At 38.7% G+C, this 21144-nt stretch overlaps 1 protein-coding gene across 2 annotated transcripts in view; it reads right to left on the reverse strand.

The window, feature by feature from the left end:
* The window catches only part of RNGTT (RNA guanylyltransferase and 5'-phosphatase), a 180506-nt gene that overhangs the window by 155417 nt on the left and 3945 nt on the right, over positions 1-21144 (reverse strand). For both annotated transcript variants that reach the window (XM_082756487.1, XM_082756486.1), the window contains exons 2-6: positions 20556-20665; positions 14029-14132; positions 13800-13888; positions 9978-10053; positions 5884-6133 (exon numbers count right to left, since the gene is read on the reverse strand). In XM_082756487.1, coding sequence (XP_082612613.1) covers positions 5884-6133; positions 9978-10053; positions 13800-13888; positions 14029-14132; positions 20556-20665 — 629 coding nt within the window. The remainder of the gene's footprint in view (positions 1-5883; positions 6134-9977; positions 10054-13799; positions 13889-14028; positions 14133-20555; positions 20666-21144) is intronic.

Consider the following 21144-nt stretch of genomic DNA (forward strand, 5'->3'; position numbering starts at 1 on the left):
GGTATCTAGCACATTACATGTTTCGAAACGTAAACTTACACTGTAGGGGGAAAAAAGTTACCAAAATGTAGAAGCTATCCTGAATGTCACAGAACAGTCTCAGTAGAGATCAATAAAAGAGCACTGGCAGTAAGAGCCAAACTCAAACAACCTTTGTGTTCCCAAAAAGGCTTGATGATGGGTGGAATAACAACAACTTCTGCACAACAGAACACAATAAGGCTGATTGTTGAGAACAACACGTTGAGAACATCACATTGAGAAACCTGCCTAACTAAACATTTCTATGGAGGTTTCAGACCGACCAGACTTATTTTGACAGCGTATCAAAATCTCAGTGCTTCTCAAAAAAGATCAAAGTATGTTTTACTTGTTGAGCTATGAATTCTGCAAATGAAGACAGAAGCATCTCCTACCTGTTCTCTAAAATACTTGCAACTTGCTTGAACAAATCTAACTCTATTACTGATGAAAGGAGCTTTTTTGCTCCCTTCCCCTTCCACACACCATTGCACTCATCTCTTCTACCCTTGAGCAAGTCTCGGAACTAAGTTGGCAAAAATAACAACATGAATTAGTAATATTCTGCCAAATTAGTATCCTAAACTAGCTCACCATAGGATGAGTCAACGCTGGAGCCAGTGCAAGGGAAGCAGAAGGAGCACAGGGAGTGAAAGGAAAGAAGAACTGGAGTTTTCAGTACAGCCTGCATTTAGTTAAGATTGGCTCGGCTGCCTCACCAAATCATGTTCTAAGAACAGCATATCCTAAAGAAAAAAGCTAGTCCATAACCTTAACTACGTTAAGCTCCGCAGACTTCTGGTGCATCGCTTATCCCGTGTTATTTCTGTTTGCAGAACGCCAGAGTGCAATGCCAGTAGGGACTGCACAGGTGAAAGCAAAAAGCAGGCAACAGCAAAGATTTAAAAAAGAATAAAGTCAAATGTGAAACCAGTGCCTGCCCTTTGAAACTCTCTCTTGCAGATTATCTGATTAAGAGAGTTATGCACATACACAACTGCTTTGGAGCTGCTAATGTCCAAATGCATAGTGTGATCAAGTGACCGTGTGACCTGAAATCAGCTGCATGCCACTTCTATGCCTGATATCCCAAGCGTGATATTGTATCACTGTAATCTTGAGAAGTTTAAAATCTCTGTATGGTGAGAAAGATAAAAAGTTCGAGTGCATTACTCCAAATTACAAAAGCATTAGCTTCGCAGCACATAGGAAGGATACACACTGATTTGGTTCCAGGTACCTTGCTTGGTTTGGTTGTTGTTTACTGTCAGGAATTTCAACTGTTTATTGATTTTAAAGACCTGACCAGGTGGAGCAGGGTCTCTTGCACAGGTGGCAGGTGTTTGATGCACACAATCATACGTATACACACATACACAATTAGGTTTTGAGGGTTGAGGAAAGGTGCAAGTCTGAAAGACTTAGGGAAACAACAGTGCTTACAATTGGACAGCCGAGCCAAGCTTGTGTATTTTGTTTTTTCCCCACACAGGCTTCTCCATGCCTCCAGTAGGCACCTTGTAACCTCTCCCTGTATCGCTGTGGATTTTAAACAAGTAGAGACTGGGAGGAGTGAGGAGCAAAGCGCTCGAGGTCGCAGGATGGAGATGAGGTTGTGAGGTGAGGCAGTAGGAGAGTCAAGGCAGAGAATATTTCACTTGATTATTGCAGCCTACGAATATAATCAACTCAGTTACCCAGGGACTTCATCCAGATGCTAGTTTAAATTGAGCCTTAGCTGTATCGCAAGACAAGGCTTTTCCAGGGTAAGGTCAGGCCTCAAGCACACTCAGCAGCGAGGGCGCAGCAGTAGGAAAGCAAGGTGAGTCACCTGCACGTATCAATGCTTGCTTAACTCAGCACTCAGGGGTCGTGAGGAGGTTTCCTTGGAAAAGGTGCCAGAACTGTACTCATCAAGCCCTTCCCTCCACACCCCTCTGCCCATCACTTCAGCAGGAGAAGCAGCCGTGTATCACCACATCCTTGGCTCTGATTCTGAACCCTGCCTGGAGGGGTGGGTGGGTGGGCACAGCCCCAACCCTACACCTCCCTGACCCCGGTGGCTATCACCAGGCCTGGGCAAGAGCCATCTTCAGCTACTCAGAGACTTGACAAAGTGCAAAATGCTCAAAGACAGCCCTCCAGAGGCCAAGAAACATTTCAAAGCTTATCAGAAAAACAGAGAGCACATATCTCCTGAAAGAGGAAGGGAGAGACACTGATCAGCTTAGATCTGATTCCTAGAAACAGAGGATCACACCGCAAGAACTGCCTCTGAGCATGAACAAGCAAAAAAAAAAAAAAAAAAAAAAAAAGGCAACAAAATCCTACCGCCTGCCCTCAATAACAAAGTGTGCAACTAATCATGTTTTCTGTGGAGTGGCAGGCTCTGCAGAATTGGGAAAAGCAGGAAACATCACTTCTGTTGAGCTTGGCTTTTGATCTCATCATGTTCTCGCAGATGTAACTCAGAAAACATGGGATTGATGAAACTTCTGTAAAACAGAAAAGCAACTTGCTTCTAAGCCAGCCTCAGAGGAGTTGTGGTTTTTTTTTTTAACTAAAAAATGGGAAAATATTATTGAGGAGCACCTGGAGGGTCTGGTTTAGGTGTAAGAATTAATTCCACTTTCCCTAAATTTCATAATTGCATATTCTTAGTTTTGTGACTTGGTGGTGGTAGCTTTAGAAGTCAGTGCTATCCTTAGGAAGGGCAGGGGGAGTTCTCTATTCAATATAAACAAAGCCCTACACTTAAAAAGAAATAAGGAATTACACAAACACACACTGGTAGGCGATTAGTGAAAAGGACAGAGGCAGCAACAGACTAAAATGTGAATTAGTATTATTTTGTCTCTATATATTGAGATATATAAGCAGAAGCATTAGCCTTAAGACACATGAAACTAATTTCTCCCTATTAAGCACTGGGATGGCCTCAGATAGAGACTTGTGTTCAATTCTGGGCACCAATGCCTCAGAAAAATGTAGGTTAGCATGACAAAGAATGACCAGAATGGTCAGAAGTATTAAAAAAAAAAAAAAAAAAAAAAGACCATAGGGAAAATGTTAACAAAGTGGTATTTAATGTGGGAAAAGAGAAGGCTGAAAGCAAACACGACACCTATCTTTAAGTGTATAAAATGCTGCTGTGAAATAAAAAATAATAATAAATAATAAAATTTTTCCTATATCCATCAAGACATGTCCACAGGCAGAACACTAAGTATATGGGTTAAATGTACAAAGGGATGTTAGAGAAAAATGAAGCCACTAATATTTGAATTGATGTACTTTTGTACTTAAATATTACCCTTGCTAAGTATATCAGCCGTGAGGTTTCAGAGTTTCCCTCTGTCTCACAGATGACCACAAGACACCTGCCCTCAACATCATGAAGCAAATCCCTAGCAGTAAGCACCTCTTCCAGACTGGCTGAGACATAACCACCCATTTTAGAAGCATTAAATATTACGCTCTGTACTTACCGTGAAAGACACAACTTACATAGAAATAGAACAGATGGTACTCCTTAATCAACAGTAAGAGAGCTGGGTGACCCACGAAAACTTGGAAAGTTCTGGCTGAGAATTCTAACTTTTTGCCCTATTTACAAAATACTTGGAGATTATTTTTTTTCCCCAAAGTGAGATTTTAAGTGTCAGCTAATATTGCTTCAATGCTATGGTCAGCAGGGCGTGCACTGAGGGAGTCGAAACACGTTTGGATTTGCTGTGTAACACCTGGGACTAGAGCAAAGGGGCTTGCTGTTACCTGTCAACTACATTCAGGTGATGGTGAAGGAAACTGTAATAGCACTATGTTCTGACTGTTCCAACGCTTTGTAAGGGAAAAAATAAAGGTTGTCAAGACTCTTTGACATCAAAATACAGAAGCTTTAGTTAAAGATGCTGCAGTAAAGTTTCTCGTGTCCAGGGCATAATTTCTGAAACAGGCAGCATGCTAACTTCTCCTTGTGGCTTTCTGGGCAGTTGCTCCTGACTGTTCATCATCCTAGCAAGCTGCCTGGGAAACATCTTTTCCTCTACCCATGAAACTTTCCTTCTATTCCCACAAAGACTTGTGTCAAACAAAAACATTTCAGCACATTAGTATCATACCAGCCCCCGCCAGTTTGACATTACACACCCCTAGGTGTTTGCTGAGGGGGTCAAATTAGAAAGCCAAAAACATCTGCTGAGGGAAATCAACTGTAATGATGAACATCAAGCCCTTTAGACAGCAAAAGAAGAGAAAATCTAGAGCAAGAGGTATTTACCTGATAATCATTCCCCCTGTAGATGGCATATTTACAAGGAATCACAAACAGACTGTATCCATGTCTACTCAGTTAAGAAGCAGTCCAATCTGCCAGCCAAGAATCACGGTAAAGAATTCTCCCCGTGCCTCCTCTTCATGGCAAAGACTGTTCCTCCCGAGCTGCAAAACTGAATTATACGAATATGCATATTAACTAGATGACTTTCTTTCATAAATTCTCTAACTCTTAATTAAGTTTTCGTTATTAATATGCTTATTCGTATAATTTAGCTTCCAGCTTTCAAAAAAAAAAAAAAAAAACATGCTGGCAGATAAGAAAAAGCCTGAGGAGCCAGGATTGTGATTCCCGTTCAACAGATCAGTTTAGCTTTATACTTGTGGGGAAAAAAAATAAATCACTGGACCTCACCATCACACCTCAATTACTAATGCATCAAAAGACAAGTAAAAAATATCGGTTTGGCAGTTAACGCCCAAAGTTTTTAGATACCAAGGTATTACTGCAAGGCTAATAGAGGTAATGGCTATATCCCTGAATATATTTTGACTATGAATATTTACAGTATCAGCAGTCTTATTTCAGCTGATGGTCTATTGGAAAGTGATTTTCAAAGGTCATCTTGCTTCTTTGGACAAAGTTTCGCATTCCTTTCAGGCTAATTTCTACTATCTTCAATCTGTAAAGCATGATGAGCAGCTGCAGTAACAACAAAACGCATTTTTGCAGCACGTTTCATGTGAGGATTTCCATGTGCTTGCAAACACACCTCAGCACACAAACAAAATATTTCAACAGTAGGCGAAAGGATCTAAATCTAGTTTTGCTCTCAGTAATATTCTCCTGTACTTGTTTTCTATACAAAACAAAAGTCATAGATTTGGAAAGAACTGAATGATTAGTACAGTACAAGAATATTCTCCATGCTTGAGTATTAGTTCCATACTATAATTAAACCACAGGAACTTAATCCACCAGAATTATGCAAATTTGTTTAAATAATCACAGTAAGTGATCACGTTTCTTATATTTCTTATCACTATTAGAGTTAAAATAGCTTTGAAAAAAATACGATTTCAAAACTGTCTTAGGGTTTTTAAGATCCTATTGCTGTTTGCTAATCCTAGTCTCAACCCCCCTGGATTCTCAAAAGTAAGAATATTTATTAAAATAAGCACTGAACTTAAAAGGTTTTGAATTTTATCCACACGTGGCTGCAAAAAATAAATAAAAACTGTTTTATATACACATCCCATAACATTTCACCTCTAAAGACAGACTGAACAATTGAGAAAAGCTCTACTATCTCAACTCAAGCTTAAAAAAATGTTGTATTAGAATAATTTTAAATCATTATTACAACTGAAATAGGTGAGGAGTTAAATGTTGAAGTTCAGTGTTCAGGCAGGAAACAAAGTTTGCAATACGTCTACCTGTTTTTCCTGGCTAGAGGCAGTACTACCTGTTCCTGACTTGAATGACCACTAGCACTTTTCTATCACATACAATGTAGGAACATATGACTAAGCGTTTATGAAAGTAATCTTAGCAATTAGAATATTAAAGTTTTTAATCAAAAATACCAGTTTTAGGCGTTCTTTTCTCCTTTTGCCAAACGAAGAGCTTGATGATCCAGGTTCTGATTCTTGGCTTCCTGTTCTACCACTGTCATCGTCCTCCTCTTCATCTTCCTCAAAGCACCATTCTGGGAGCTCAGGTGGTGATGGTGCATCATCTTCATCTCCATAACGACGGAATAATTCCTTCAAATAATCCCCTTTATAAATACCTGGTGGTCTAGCCTGAGCAAAAGTAGCCACAGCTGCCTCAATACTGTCAAATAAAAATGGGAAAATTACTCTGTATGTCTTATTTATTAGTTAGGGCATAGCATGACTAAAACTTATTTAAAATGTATTGGTACTGCAAATTCAGAAAAAAAATCCCCAAATGTTAATTACAAAAACATTCATGATATTCAAACCACCATACTTAGATCAGCCCAGCAACTGTATTGCTCTTGTAGAAGATTTTGCGTTGATCATGTAGATCCTGTGTTTATATCTTGGTCTGCTTCATCTCCTAACTGCAGCTAAGAGCAGACTGCTGGTCACCTAGGCAAAACTTTTGTTGTAACTACAACTTCTATTATTGCTGTAGAGAAGGAATGGATGACATGTAGCTAAATACTTAAGGACTGAGTGAAGAGGAAAAGAAGTCTTGATGAACAGAAATTTAAGTCATAAAATTCAAATACGGCTACACACTTCCTCCTAAGAATTACCTTCCCTAGAGGCTTTGCCATCACACTGACAAAATGCATCCAAATCTTTTGTAGCAATTTCTCTTACAGGCAGCTTCTCTCAAAAAAATATAATTAAGAAAATAGAATTTAGCTAAACAGGGAAGGACTTCTAACTCTCAAACTTAACTGCAGTAATAAACCGTAGACAGAATCATAAAAAAATAGTTTGAAACCAAACTAACAGCCAAGCACCTTTACTAGCCAACTGGAGAACACTCCAAAATTTATGTCAATGAGCACAAGACACCAAGTTGGGCGTGAGTGTTGATCTGCTTAAGGGTAGGAGGGCTCTGCAGAGGGATCTGGATAGGCAGGACCGATGGGCCAAGGCCAGCTGTGTGAGGTTCAGCAAGGCTAAATGCTGGGCCCTGCACTTGTGGCACAACAACCCCATGCAGCACTACAGGCTGAGGGAAGAGCGGCTGGAAAGCTGCCTGGCAGAAAGAGACCTGGGGGTGTTGGTTGATAGCTGGCTGAATGTGAGCCAGCAGTGTGCCCAGGTGGTAGAGAAGGCCAACAGCATCCTGGCTTGTATTAGAAAGAGCTTTAGGACCAGCAGGGGCAGGGAGGTGATCGTCCCCCTGTACTCAGCTCTGGTGAGGCCGCACCTTGAGTGCTGTGTGCGGTTTTGGGCCCCTCACTACAAGAAGGACATTGAGGTGCTGGAGCGTGTCCTGAGAAAGGCAACAAAGCTGGTGAAGGGCCTAGAGAACAACTCTTACGAGGAGCTGCTGAGAAAGTTGTTTGGCCTGGAGGAAAGGAGGTTTAGGGGAGACCTTTTCATGCTCTACAACTACCTCAAAAGAGGCTATAAGCAGGGTGGGGATCGGCCTTTTCTCCCAAGTGCCAAGTGATAAGACAAGAGGAGATAGCTTTAAGTTGCACCAGGGGAGGTTTAGGTTGGATATTAGGAGAAATCTCTTCATGGAACAGGTTGTGAAGTGTTGGAACAGGCTGCCCATGGAAGTGGTTGAGTCACTGTCCCTGGAAGTGCTAGGTTAAAGGGTGGACCAGATGATCTTAGAGGTCTTTTCCAACCTGAATGAATCTATAAAATATAAGAGAGATCACTAAAAGGTAAATCCCCATTAGGCTTCTTGACAAGCACGAATCCTGAAGCTGGAAACAAAAGCGCATATGATTTGCCGTGAATATTTTTTCAGATAATAAAATAGTCTACCCCTGGAACAAGGAAACCATACAGATAAAATAAAAAAAAAAAAGCTAAATACAAAAATCATTTTTTGTCTGATCCATCCAGTACAAGACAATGCCTGAGAACTTTGAGATAAGTGTCCCAAAAGAGAGAGATATACTTCCTAAGAACCAGATAAGTTTGGTTCCCTCTCCTGATCTTCAGTAAAAATAGAAAACACTTTCAGGAGTAAGGCTATCAGATGGTCAGGGGATCTCAGAAATGACAGTTTAATATCTGAGTTACTTAGAAAGATGTTCTTCATTCTGTTTCATAGAATTCCTGATTTCTTCCTCACGAGACAGTTTTTACTTCTGTATCTTTCTTAAATCAAATTATATCTTCTGTAATTAATACTACCAAAAAGCTAAAACAAACCAAAAAGAGATGGGGCCTGAAACACACTCAGATTTGTCTCCTGTTAAATTAGAAGAACTCTGCGCTATTATGGAATAGATAATAATGAAAGCCAAAAGAAGCAGGAGAGATTTTAAGCTCAGAAAGCTAGCAGAAAGAAAACATACTGTGCAAGTTCTAGAAATATAGCCGTCTTCCAGGAAAACGAGGTGTAAAGAAAGAAAATCTAGTAAGGTTTCTGATGACTAGCTAGAGGGCTTTCAGTCTGGATGACCTTTCTTTAAACTAACTCTGTATTTTAAAATACCTCTCCGCATTCACAATGCATCAGCTGTACTCTCGTATCATACGCTTAAGGAATGAATATGGATGGATTTTTCCATCAGGAAAACCTTATTTCCTCCACAGCAAATAACAGTGCCTTATTTTAACGAATGATACAGCAAATTGGATTTACCTTGATACAATGCTTAGCATTAACTACCACCTTGCAGAAATTCTTCTGCTGTGGACATTTTTACCTATCAAGTGGAATTTGAGTGCTCTGTTAAAACAGTATTACAGAGAGGAACAAACTTGATATAATTAGTTATTTGAACAAAACAAAAACAAAACAAAGAAGATATGGCTGCTAAGTTTTAAGGCTTTTCCCACACAGGTTTGAAAATAAAAAAGAGGCTGCATAAAAGGACTTGCAAATAGACTTGCGGTCGTTTTCTCCAAAGAGGAAATGCACAATACTGAGTCTGATTACTGCATGCTGCTTTTAAGTTGTTACATTAAAAGCATACAGATTTGCTATTTCATAGGAATAACTATAATCATGCTATAAAAATCTCAGTATCTGTGTCTAATTCCTGTACTCAGCTAAGATTCTGCCAAGAATCAGCCACCCACTGTTAACAGTGTTCTGTCTCCATTACTCCAGTGCCTTTATTCCAAGTTTACTAACAGAAAGCAATGACCCAGTTCTTTGCAAACAGCTTGCAAATACACGGTAATCACCAAGTGAACTCTATGTCCAGTCACAAGAACAGGCAGCAACTGGAGTATAATTTTCTTCCCTTAAAGGACCGTACCAGAAATACCATCCAACTGCTGAAAGGACTCATTAAGGAACACACCTTGCACATGACCCAGTCAGCTCAGAGACAGTGTTTCACGAATACTACCAAAGGTGCAAACTCAGGCTCATCAGCATGGTACAGGCAGTATTTTTTAAAGTCAGCATTATTTAGCAAGTTCATTACTATTTATGAGGGCACGAAACTTTTAAAGTACAGGTGCCTCTGTAGAAACATGCCACAGACTTTAGTCAAACAGTGACTGGAAACAAGGACTGTGTTTCCCCATCACCAACCCAGAAGTGTCGATGTCTCTCCACTGTTGCTCTAGCTAATGTCTCCTTTTCAGAACTCAAGAAACTAGAAGAGTTAAACAAAAACCTTTGTGAGAAAGCAGAAGAAAAAAAAAAAAAAACTCTGAGCATTCTCTGAACTCTACATTATTACTCAAAGCACGGGGTATGTCATGGGGGACAGAGACAGCACAATCCATACACTTCCAAAAGCCCACACACAGCAGGCAGAGCTAACTTTGACCTACCAGACCTGAAAATTTTGACTGGCTGAGCCTAAGCTACCTTAGGAATACTGTTAGCATTGTTTGCTCAAAATTAGTAGGAAGTTTTAAAATAAACAGTGAGTAGCTGTTTATCGTCTTGACAGCTATGCTGTCAAAGCTATGCTGTCAAGATGATAAGTAAAACATACTGAAGATGCTATTAGTCTACAAATTCACAGGAATTAAAATTCAGTTACCTCCAGTCCATCTTTTCAACCAAAAAGGCACAGATCAGAAATCCAGTTCTATTGAAACCATGCGTGCAATGGACACCTAGACGAAGCAAGAGAAGAGAATAATCATTTTAAAGTAGTTTTAACAAACGTTTTAGTTTCACAAGTGTTCTTTGGATCTTCATCAATAACACAAATGAGTTATCTTCCTTCCTATCAAGGCATCCCAGATGGCTTAATGCATACAAGCCTGAAAAAAAATATTTATTACATTCTTCCTGCAAATTATTAGCAACAAGAATATACATGTAGGATACTTCAGACTGCACCAACTCAAAAACACTAACTTAATGCAACTCAAATGTGGCTAATACAGACTAGATTCAAAATTGTTCTCTGTTGTTTGTTTGTTTTTTTTAATGAATGATCAAACACTTATCAGAATACATTGCAGTCAAATTCGATAACTGTGCTTTAATGGATTCAACAAGCATTACATTTATTTCACACCATCAGGCATAAAAATCATACCCAGATTACCCTACTTCAAACTTGAAAGCAGCGTCAATAGACTACAACTCCATGTCAAATTCATAATTACCACGCTAAGACCAGACATACCGATTTCAGAGAAAAACAAACACTACAGAAATAAAATTATACAACAATGTAATTGCCATCAACTACTAATCTTTTCAATTTAAGAAAAAACAATTTTCCCCCTCTCTTTTACTGAATTCATTCCCCAGTGAAAGGAGGGGAAAAGTCAAACATTGGAACTCCTCTTTTTTTCCCGTCCATTTCAAGGCAACAGCACCATCTAGTGATACACAAACCAAGTCTGAAACTTGTAGGGCTAAAATGTGGTGAAGGATTCATGCAAAGTGTTGACTCTTCCTCACAGTGCTTTTTTTTTTTTTAAATGACAAACACCACAGCATCAAAGTTTCCACTCACACCAAATGCAATTATTCTTAATATTAACACATTTCACAGCTCTGACTATAAAGCAGCCTTTTGTTGATTTACTTTTTTCTCTACCATAGTTAGCAGAGTAAGTCAGCAACAATTTGAGCTTCCCTTCTTAATAAAGCAAGGCAAGAAATACCAGGAATTTCTTGGATTCGCACATTCGAACCATTAATAACAACAAAAACTGTAACTTGCATCAAAGGAAATTAATTTTAGCTTCCTCATAGAATTTGTTCCCAGCAATCACTTCTCCTTTGTTTCCTGCTTAAGCAAAATCTTGCTGTTTTGTTCCCTTGAAGTTGGCAGGCATGTTGCAGTCCTTCAAGTTGCAAAAATAAAGCTTCCATCCTATAGAGTACTAGCTGAATAGAAAACGTTGATCACTTATCATTCACATTTCAGGCTCTTTTCGTGTCTAATCTTAACACCAGCACTGAAATGGCACACAATTGCTATCAATAAGCCCTGCAGCTGTTGCTGCTACCAAAAAGGTTAAGTCAATAATTTTATACACATGCCAAAGATAAGAAGCTTTTCAGCAATGAGACCAATGGTTTGGAAAGGAATGGTCACACAGGGTGTCGTACTATCACTCCTGCAGACTGCTTTCCCTCCTGATAAAAACATCCTCCACACCAATCCCTTGGATGCTTTTTCTTCCAGAACCAGAAATAACCTTTCTGTAACTAACGGAAGGGAAATGGAATATCCCAACATTTCACTTTTGCTATAAAAGCCTAAACTACAGGTCAAGAGCTTATTCAAGACATTGATTCATTTCTATGGGAAAAAAAAGTAAATTAAGAGTCAAGAAAAAAAAATATTCTAAATAGTGTAAGAACATTCCAAAATTCACGTAAGTCCAAAAGTTAATGACTCAACACTGAAAGCGGCATTTTAAAAGTTTAAATAGCAGTTAAACGGGTCTGCTATTTTGTGCATGTTACAATGGTATCCATATTCCACATAAATTGCTGACCCGTAACAGTATTTCATTTTCTGCAGTACTGCCAATAGCTGATCCCACTCGCTGTCTCATTTAGCAGTTTTTCATATCACATACTTGTGCTACAGTTCAGGGAAGAAAACAGAGGTTTCAAATTAAAACTTCATTCCATGAGGAATACAGAAATAATAAAGTATCTGAAAGGAAATTATGTGAAGGACTTAATAATGTGCTTCAATTAAATGTCACAGCATTAATAAAAGTAAGATTCTCGGTGGTATCCAGTGATGGGTCAAGAAGCAATGGGCACGGATTGAAATACAAAAAAAACTTTGTTCAAACGCAAGGACAAAAAGAAACAAAGCCTTTTTTATTTTAAGGGTGATCAAACACTGGAAAAAAGGTTGCCAGAAGGTGTTGCGAAGTCCCCAACCTTGTGGACTGTCAACACCTAGAGGAACACGGTCCTAAGCGACCTGCTTCAGCTGACCCTGCTCTGAGGGGGGGGTGATAAGCTGGGTGGTTTCCAGAGGTCCCCTCCAACCTCCACTGTTCCAAGACTGTGTGAATCCTGAACTGTGTGAGCATACTAGCTTAGTTTACCAAGCTCTCATCAATGACACCTACACAAACAACTGTTCTATGTGCTTCCAAGTCATACAGACACTCTTTTTCAGTCAGGTTGCAGAACTATCATCTTTTGCCCAAGGACAAAACCCCTTCTGAATGTGGAAACTAAGCTGCACAGTCATTTCTTGTCTCTGATAGCTTGCAGTGAGACGGGGAAGATGCTAAAACTTATCTGAATTAATATGTATCTACATATATGGTAAAATATGCTAATTATTGAAGAATGTAGACGAGAACCTTATGAGAAGCAAATGTAAAAAGGAAGACATCACTCAAGGCCAATATATAAGGGAAGGATGAACAACTCATTAGGGAAGGATGAACAACTCTTTGGCAGGAAACAAGGCAAAGATAAGCAAAAAACTCCTAAATACTGTCCAAGAGAAGGTCAAAGACCAGAAAGGTAAAAAGTTTAGCCTCCTCTTCCTTGTTGCCTTCATCCTGATAGACCCCAGCCCGTGAGCACCAGGCATGGGCGCAACTGGGAGGAGCTAAGGGAGGGGAGTATGGAAACAAGGACTAGGAAGAGGTCCGCCTTTTGGGGAGAAATGAATGAATATGTAATAGAGCTCATGTAATATGTAACAGTATTCATGTATAAATCTGAGAAATGACCAGGAAGGCACACACTTTTTTGAGGGAAGCTACTCCCAGTGCACCTGGTGCACCACAATAAAGTATACCTGCTTTACAACCCTACGGTTGTGGAGTCATTTCTGCACATCAGCAGATAGAGTTGAATATTAATGTGCTTACCAAAAATCAGAATAAAGTGCTCTTACTAGAACTAAAATTCACTTGAGAACTTATTCTGCTCTGACAAAAGTCAGCCTCATGACATTTCAATAATTACCATGAGACACTATGCTACAGAAACGCTTAGCCTAATGTTTACTATCAATTTCTGGCAAATAATCAGCTGTTTTGTGAAATTTGTTACAGAATATCTGATAATTCAGTTACTAAATATGACTTCAAGGAAGCCAGGCCATTGAATGCTAGAACAACAATCAGGCAATGCATAACCTTCATCTGTATCAGCAGGAGTTTCAAAAACACACTGCAGGTATTTTGTGTTTGTAGACAGTTCTTAAGCCTGTGTATTTTCTGCACAAAGTCAATAACTGGATTCAAAATGACTTATGCAGAAACATACTGGTTTCTGTAAAAAGCAGCAGTTTACTCTGGAGTTTAAAAAAAAACATATTTATATATGCACAAACACTGTACGGCAGAATTCTTCAGCTTATATAAATTAACAGAAAAAAAATAATGAAAGCAGATAAAAGAAGACATACCTATAAGCTCTGAGGGATTCTTATCACTGAAGTGTTCACATACACGGATAAATGTTTCTGTATTCTCAGGTGTAGGACACTCACCATGCCTGATAAATATGGGAACACATCGGTTAGGACAAAGTTTTGGAGAAAGGAAGGGAGTCGGGATTAAGGAGGGGAAGAGTAATTACTTCAGTGTGATCTTTGAAGTTAAAAACTCAATATTAAAAGAGCGAAGACAACTTACCCTTTACACTGGAGCTTTATGTACTTAATTCCCTCTTTCTCTATATCATTCCTATCGTAGAATCTAGTAGTGTTGGTCAAGTCCACCAGCAAACCCATTTTAACCTAAAAAATAAAAATAAAGTTATTGCATATATTTGGTCCAAATATTAATGAATAAATATTAATTGGTTAATAACATCCAAATTAAAAACAGTAGCAGGCTACTGCTACAAGATTCAAATTTCTCAAATACCATGTTCCACATATATATATATATAAATATCAACTTCATTCTATCAGCATCATAGTCATTTTTTATTTTGTGAAATCTTGCGTCTGAATCAGCACTGGTCATCAATTCAAAAACCTCATTTTGTCTCCCCCCAAAATCCCCAAATAAGAATAATCTGTTAACAGCAAAAAAGTACATGCAAAAGAAGTATTTAAACATGTTAGAAGACAAATCTAAATCAGGCGCTCTTACACTTTACATAAAACTTTAAACAGTGGGAGTACCATAAAAAAATTACCTCCTGAGACTTACATAAAAGTACCCTCTTAGAAAAAAACTTACCTTAATTTACCCATCTGCTACAATGGAAAACACTGTTTCAAGTTTAAAACAAAAATTCCTTAAGTTCCTAGAAATACTTTATTCAAAGCTGAGATGTTAAAAAGTTTGAAATCTTCAGAGATGCTTGCTGCTGGTTAAGTAAGGTTGTAGTTTTAACCATACAGACTTTGGGACATACCTGAATTAAGGTTGCTTTGTCCACTCTACTCTAACGTGTCCCCTTGTTAGTGTTTGATTTTACAGCTGTAAAATAGCTCTTTAACAGCAGCCTTACAGAAGTTACTGTGTTTAAAAAACTAAGATGGAGAGCAGAAATTCCAGCTGGTGGCATCCTACACACTGTTCATCAGCATCCTACTGAGTCCTCACTGAAGCTAACACAGGAAACTAAACTCTTCATATTTCCTAAGACTTCTTAACACAACGGTGGAAAACATTTTATTCCATGTTCTGGGGAAACGTTTGCCTTTAGGTCATGAACATAGGAAATCACAGAGAAACAGAACAGGGGGAAAAAAAGTTGCATGGCCATCTGCTGACTCAATGCTGGCCTTCTCCATTCTATGGAATTTCATCGTTGGTCCACGTGTGACTTCTGCCAAGCATCAATCTCCCCCTGTTACTGCACAAAAACAGCTTACTGGCACACCTGAAAGCATTCCTGGTTTCCTACTTTATAGGTACAAGTAATTGCTTTTGGTCAAAAAGCAAAATGTCGTGCTTTCAGGTAGGATCCTCACCATGAGGTCGGATGTCTATTTAGAAGCCATTTACAAAGAGTCTTTCAGCAAAATCCTCGTTCTATAGTCTTGTCTTTTTAAAGAGAGACGTCAATAGTGCACTAAAAAAACACATTACCACTGAAGCATGTTACACGTGCAGAAACATAAAAGAACACCATGTCTTCAATACGTTTAAAACTCCAACTCACATTCATGAACAGGGCTCTGATCAGGTTTTATTTACCTGAAGGTGAGCAGACTGCTAATAATTTAGAACTGCAGCTAGAGAAATTCCAACTTAAAACACTGCTTCCTGACAATTCAGAGAAGATGAATTCCAATTTTAACTGGAATACAGTTCAGACACAGCAGATTCACCCGAGTATGTAAATCAATAGACCCCCTAAGGCAAATTTCCAGTTCTCTACAGAGGTAGTCACGTGTGGTTCTTACGGTGTATTTTCATATTTTTATATTTAAAAGTGTCATAGTGTTATGTCAGAAGCACTAAATATATGTACTCTAATACCTACATCAGTTCGAAATTCCTTCTTTTTTGTCTAATTCAACTTGCATATTTTATTCAGAATGGTTTACTGAGACTCTTTTGCAGAAATACGAGCTACTTCAGTAGCAGTCCACCTGAAACCAATGTTTTATCATCTGAAATCTCAAGTATTTAGCATCAATTGACCTGCTAACCATATGGACTGACAGTGTATTAACCAGTGATTAATTTTGTAGGAAGTATACAAAAGGCAATTAGCTTAATGATTACTTTCCTCCCCCTCCACTTTCAACAGCATTCAGCAATCATCTCAGAGATTACTTAATTGACAAGTAAGACCATGCAAGATTTCCAGGTGCTATGCCCTAGGCCCATAACACTACAACACTGAGATAAAGCAGTTAAAAACAAATTGTTTGGAGTACAATGGTGCATTCTCATGCCAGTACTTCCAAGTGAACATACAGGACAACAGGCTAGGAAAGAAAAGCAAAACATAAAAGGGTGAGAAGTCCATCTAAAATGAGATCCTTAGATGAAAACTATTCAGGTACTTCTCTACTGTTCTACACAAGCAATGGCTCTGCTAGGGAATCCCCACAGTGCCCCAGGGAAAGTACAGCAATTGTCTTTTGTGCTCTGTCCTATCTGGAGCCTGGCTAAAGTTGACAAAAAAGCTGGTAAAAAAAAAAATCAGCTGTGTTTTCCCCAGAGCACTATGAAGCCACATAAACGGCCCCTAAATATCTTCCTGCCCAACTGCATAGCTAAGCTTGACAAACTATTCTTTTATCTAAAATATGGGGTTAGGTATAATGCTTCCAAGATATCCTCAGCTAAAGGGAAAAAATTATTTTCAAAATAAGATTAAAATTGTATTTTCACTGAATCTTAAAGTGAAGGACTTGCATTCAGTTCCAGCATAGTACGAAAAAAAGACACTTAAATGTCTATAAAATGGTGTATCATCTGGTAGTATGCGTATAGGGAAAAAGAGTTGTTAGGAAAATGAGCTGATTAATAAGATCACAAAGACAAATTAAAGGTAACGCTGCTTAATATTGCAAGTTGTTAACAGAGAGCTGCAAGAAAAAGTGCTAGTAATTTGTGAAATATAGTTTAACATCTTCCCCTCCAAAAGACACAGTTCCACATTACTACTGAAAACTCAAAGCCAATTCCCAATCCCTCTGTTCTCAAACACCAGTGGTTTCAAATGCTCCCACCAGAAGCTTCCAACCTTCCCCAAACTCCTCCCACAATGAAGACCTGTCATTGAGATACAAGGAAGTTCAAAAATTAATTTCATATCAAAGTATTTAAGCTCAAAGGATACTCAAGTTTTTCCTTCAACTTTTAGAAATTACTCTTTTAAACGTATTCATGTACAGACTTCTGCCTCCTGACTGACCTACAGAACCCAGGGGAATGCTACAATGTTCTTCAGACCCAAATTGTCCCTAAGTTGCATGTAATGTTGTATTAAATGTTTGGTTTTAGTTTTGGGGATGTTGCATTTAATTGGAAGAGGAGGATGATACAAAGGAAAGCGTCTGTTAAGGAAAAAAATCAGAACTACAGGACTCCTGGCCAACTATTCCCTTATAATTATTACAAATTATTTGTAAGTGAAGATCCTGTGTAGTGACTGCATTCCTCACGTTTTTTATGGAGCTGTAAACCACACAGGCATCTGGTACAACTTAGTCAAAACTATGAAGTGGAATGGAGAGCATAAGGCCTGAAATCAAAGTATACAATTATGAGACTCCAAAATCCATCTGAAGACACACTGCTCCTACAGGAATTGAAGCACTGCAGTCACTGAACGGGAGTTACACTGTGCTTGCACTTGGCCTGATCTCACCTACTGCAAAGATTCGAGTACATGGACGTCCATCATGCAGGTCCTGTGCTCTGCTCCCACGCCCTGGCATCACAGCATAGGTTTGCTCCTAGAAAGTTCTTAACAGGAGCTGATTTTTGAAGGACTACCCAAGTAAAATAGACAGTTACCCACTGGAAAAAAAACAAACTATTTTTCCATCCAGCGTTGGGTATGAATCATCCTTCAGTCCATCATTAAATGACACAGCTTTGGAAGAAAGAATAACATTAGAATTGTTGAGCAACTTCTCATTAAAGCACGTATATATTTCTCACACGGACTGTTGCAACAATAAAATCTTACTGCATCGCAACACAATTTAACTGGATTTTTTTCTTGCTTGTAATTGTAAAAGGTGAGTGAATAGAAGAAAAAGCTCACCTGTAGCTTGAAAACATCACCTTTTACATACAATAGCCTCACAGTCTTCATATTTATTCTGGCCAGTCTCTCCACGTCCTCCTACTGTTACAAAAGCCTTCTCCCTCTCACTTTCTCACATTCCAGCTATCTCAAGCTACTAATGCCTTATGCATGTGCTCTTCTGCTGCTCAGCACATAAACAGGCTTAGCTATGTTCCCCTTGCATGACCCCAGAAGTTTCTCATTAGACGCTGGAACTTGAAAACATCCTCCCCAGGAGGCTGAGAGCAATACTACAATGCAGTGAATTCTCTCCACTCCCTGGACTTTTTTCCTTTTTTTATTTTTTATTTTAGGAAAGTAGTTTAAATCAGTGCCTGAATTTATCTGTTAAACCAATACTGTGGCTGAAAACTGATAATTAGTTTTCCAAACAGGAATTCTTTTGAGTTAACTAATGCCATAGCTCTTAGTGACAGAAAATGAACTTTTATAAAGCATAAATGTTATGCTTTAACTTATGCTCTAACTCACCTACTTAAAAAGAAAAAGAAATTATTCACATTGTCACCAATTGCTCCTCTGGTATTTTTTAATAAGTTCATTAAGATACTGTGTCAGTATTAGCAATTGCAAGAAAAAAGGAGTAGCCATCCCTTACCAAATCTGTGTCTAACGTTCAGACTTTCAGCAACTGCACAGGAAGCTTTTTAGGCAACGTTCCACCTTAGTTCCTCTCAGACAGATGTTGTCTTACATGCTGAACCCCTACCTTCAAGTATCTGTGCTAACAGCAATACCTCACCATCACCAAAATCCAGATGTCAAAATTTCTGCTGAAATTGCTAATTTGGCAGATAAATTGCACGGACCTAAGTAACACCAGGGTTTCAGAAGTGATTCATTTGGCAAAGTATGAGCATTTAACAGAGTGAAATAAAGTGATGACAACCATGCCCAGTGAGTTACTTTTCACTTGGGAAAATCGACTTTTCTAGGTCTCCTTGATTGCACACTCATCTCACGTTGCCAGACTGTTGGTAAATTGCTGTTCTGGAAATACAGCTCTCTGCTAACACATTGCCTATCTTGGCAAATCAAAAATTGTTAAATAGATTTTATGAAATTATGGAGAGAAACTATACATTCTGCTTACTAAACGAAATGAGCAACACGTTAGCCGAGAACCACAAGCTGATACCTGCACTATCAGACTAACCATTTAACCTCACAAAGACTTCATAAATTTGTAGCATTGCAAAACAACTGAGTGATATGCCTCATGGAAAGACTTTGAAGGCTCATCATGGTTTATTTTTTGGGCAACAAATCACTAGCAAACAAATACTCGGAAATTCTGAGCAAGTCTGGGAAGTTCTCTATAACTTTGAAAACACATGCAGAATTTTGAGTTACTTTAAACCACAAATGCTTTTGGAAAACTTCCAGGGATGACTGTTAAAGCTGATCAGAAGAAAAAAAAAAAAAAAAGTATATTACAAAAAAGAGAAACCCAAATGGAATTTAGACACAAAGATCCAAGCATTCAAACAAGAAAAGTCCTACCAGTTCAGCCACACGTGCTTCGCATTTGCCCACTGGTACTTCTATCACTGCTACACTGAGTACCTCACCATCCACCCTATGCCTAAACCCAAATAAGATTCACAACATGGGATTTCCTGTGTTTAAGCCATCTGATTTTTGATGCTTAAGCTCCGGTTGCTAAACAAATTCAGAATTAATCGTAGATCAACCGAAAAAATAAATGAAAATTGTAACCACCATGATTAGCTTTATAAACCACACAATCAAAGCAAGTGGTGTCCACCTTCTATGCAAGAGTTTAACAAAGGGATTAGAAGAATAAGGTCGCGTGCCTTTCTTTGCCTGAGAGTTTTAAAAGCCCATCTCCAGATGCACCCAGCTATGCACAGCACTGACAGACCTCAACATTACATGAAAGGCTGTAAAAGTCCTGTTCCCCACCAAAGCTTTGCAGTCATGCAGAACAACACCCCCGTTGATGTAGGCAGACAGAAATGGGCTGCAGAGAGACAATGAACAAAAGTTCCATGAAATTTGCCTTTCACTTTCAAATGTTTTCACTCATATAAGCAAAATTGCAGTTTAACATATCCATACACAAGAGTCATCTGTAAAACTACAAATTATCTAAATTCTGACAATGACATCTAACCAAGGTGTGACAGTAATAACAGAAAAGAGTGAGGTTCTTGCTGGTAACACAGCAAATGAGCTGGAGAATTTTGTACAGTTCTTGCTTATAATAAAATAGTATTTGAGAAACTGAGGAGTTGCGGAGATAAACTGAAAATTATTTTTTTTTTAATATTTAAAAAAATATTTTTTCTGTACACATGTCCCAAAGGAAGCCATCAACAACATTTTTCTTAAACCTGAAAAGCAACGTCTGAGTAAGTATGAATAACAACAGTAACATTTCAATTAATAGGAAATTTCACTTTACCTTCAGGCTCTTTAAGTAGTTGGACAGCATGCTTGGGTGAAACCGATTTTCTTCGGCGACCTGATCATCGTATCTTGGTCCTAACATTGTCTTCAAAGGTAAAAACTTCCCTATGAAACACAAGCAAATTTTGCAGCTTTTAATGTATACTCGTGTATAAGATCACTTAAAACTTTGTGATTTCAAAGCAGTTTGAGAGGTTCATCTACAATGAAAAACAACTGCAGGAAAAGTATCGGCAACAGCTCAACTGGAATTCTTCTTAGCCACGAAATGTCTCAGTGTGCAAATAAGTTTAGAAGGAACAGGTCAGGTCATCAAAAAGTGGTATTTTAAATTTTTTAGCTAGTTTTTAAGTGTGATATAGGCTGCAGAGCTAGAGCACGCAAGAGAACAGACAAAATTTAAACTCAGCAGAGTTAAAAATATGAAAAACAAATGTTAAATGCCAGTTTAGTAGGGGAGCCCAAGGCAGCAGCACACCTACCTCCTGCTGCAGCACCCAGGACCCCAGGCAGTGGCAAGCTGCAGAAAAAGGACTTAAATTCATGGAAAGAAAGGGGCCTGGCGTAGCTGCCTGGCTGCAGCC

Source organism: Aythya marila (assembly GCF_965140915.1).
Source record: "Aythya marila genome assembly, chromosome: 3".
Classification (NCBI taxonomy): domain Eukaryota; kingdom Metazoa; phylum Chordata; class Aves; order Anseriformes; family Anatidae; genus Aythya; species Aythya marila.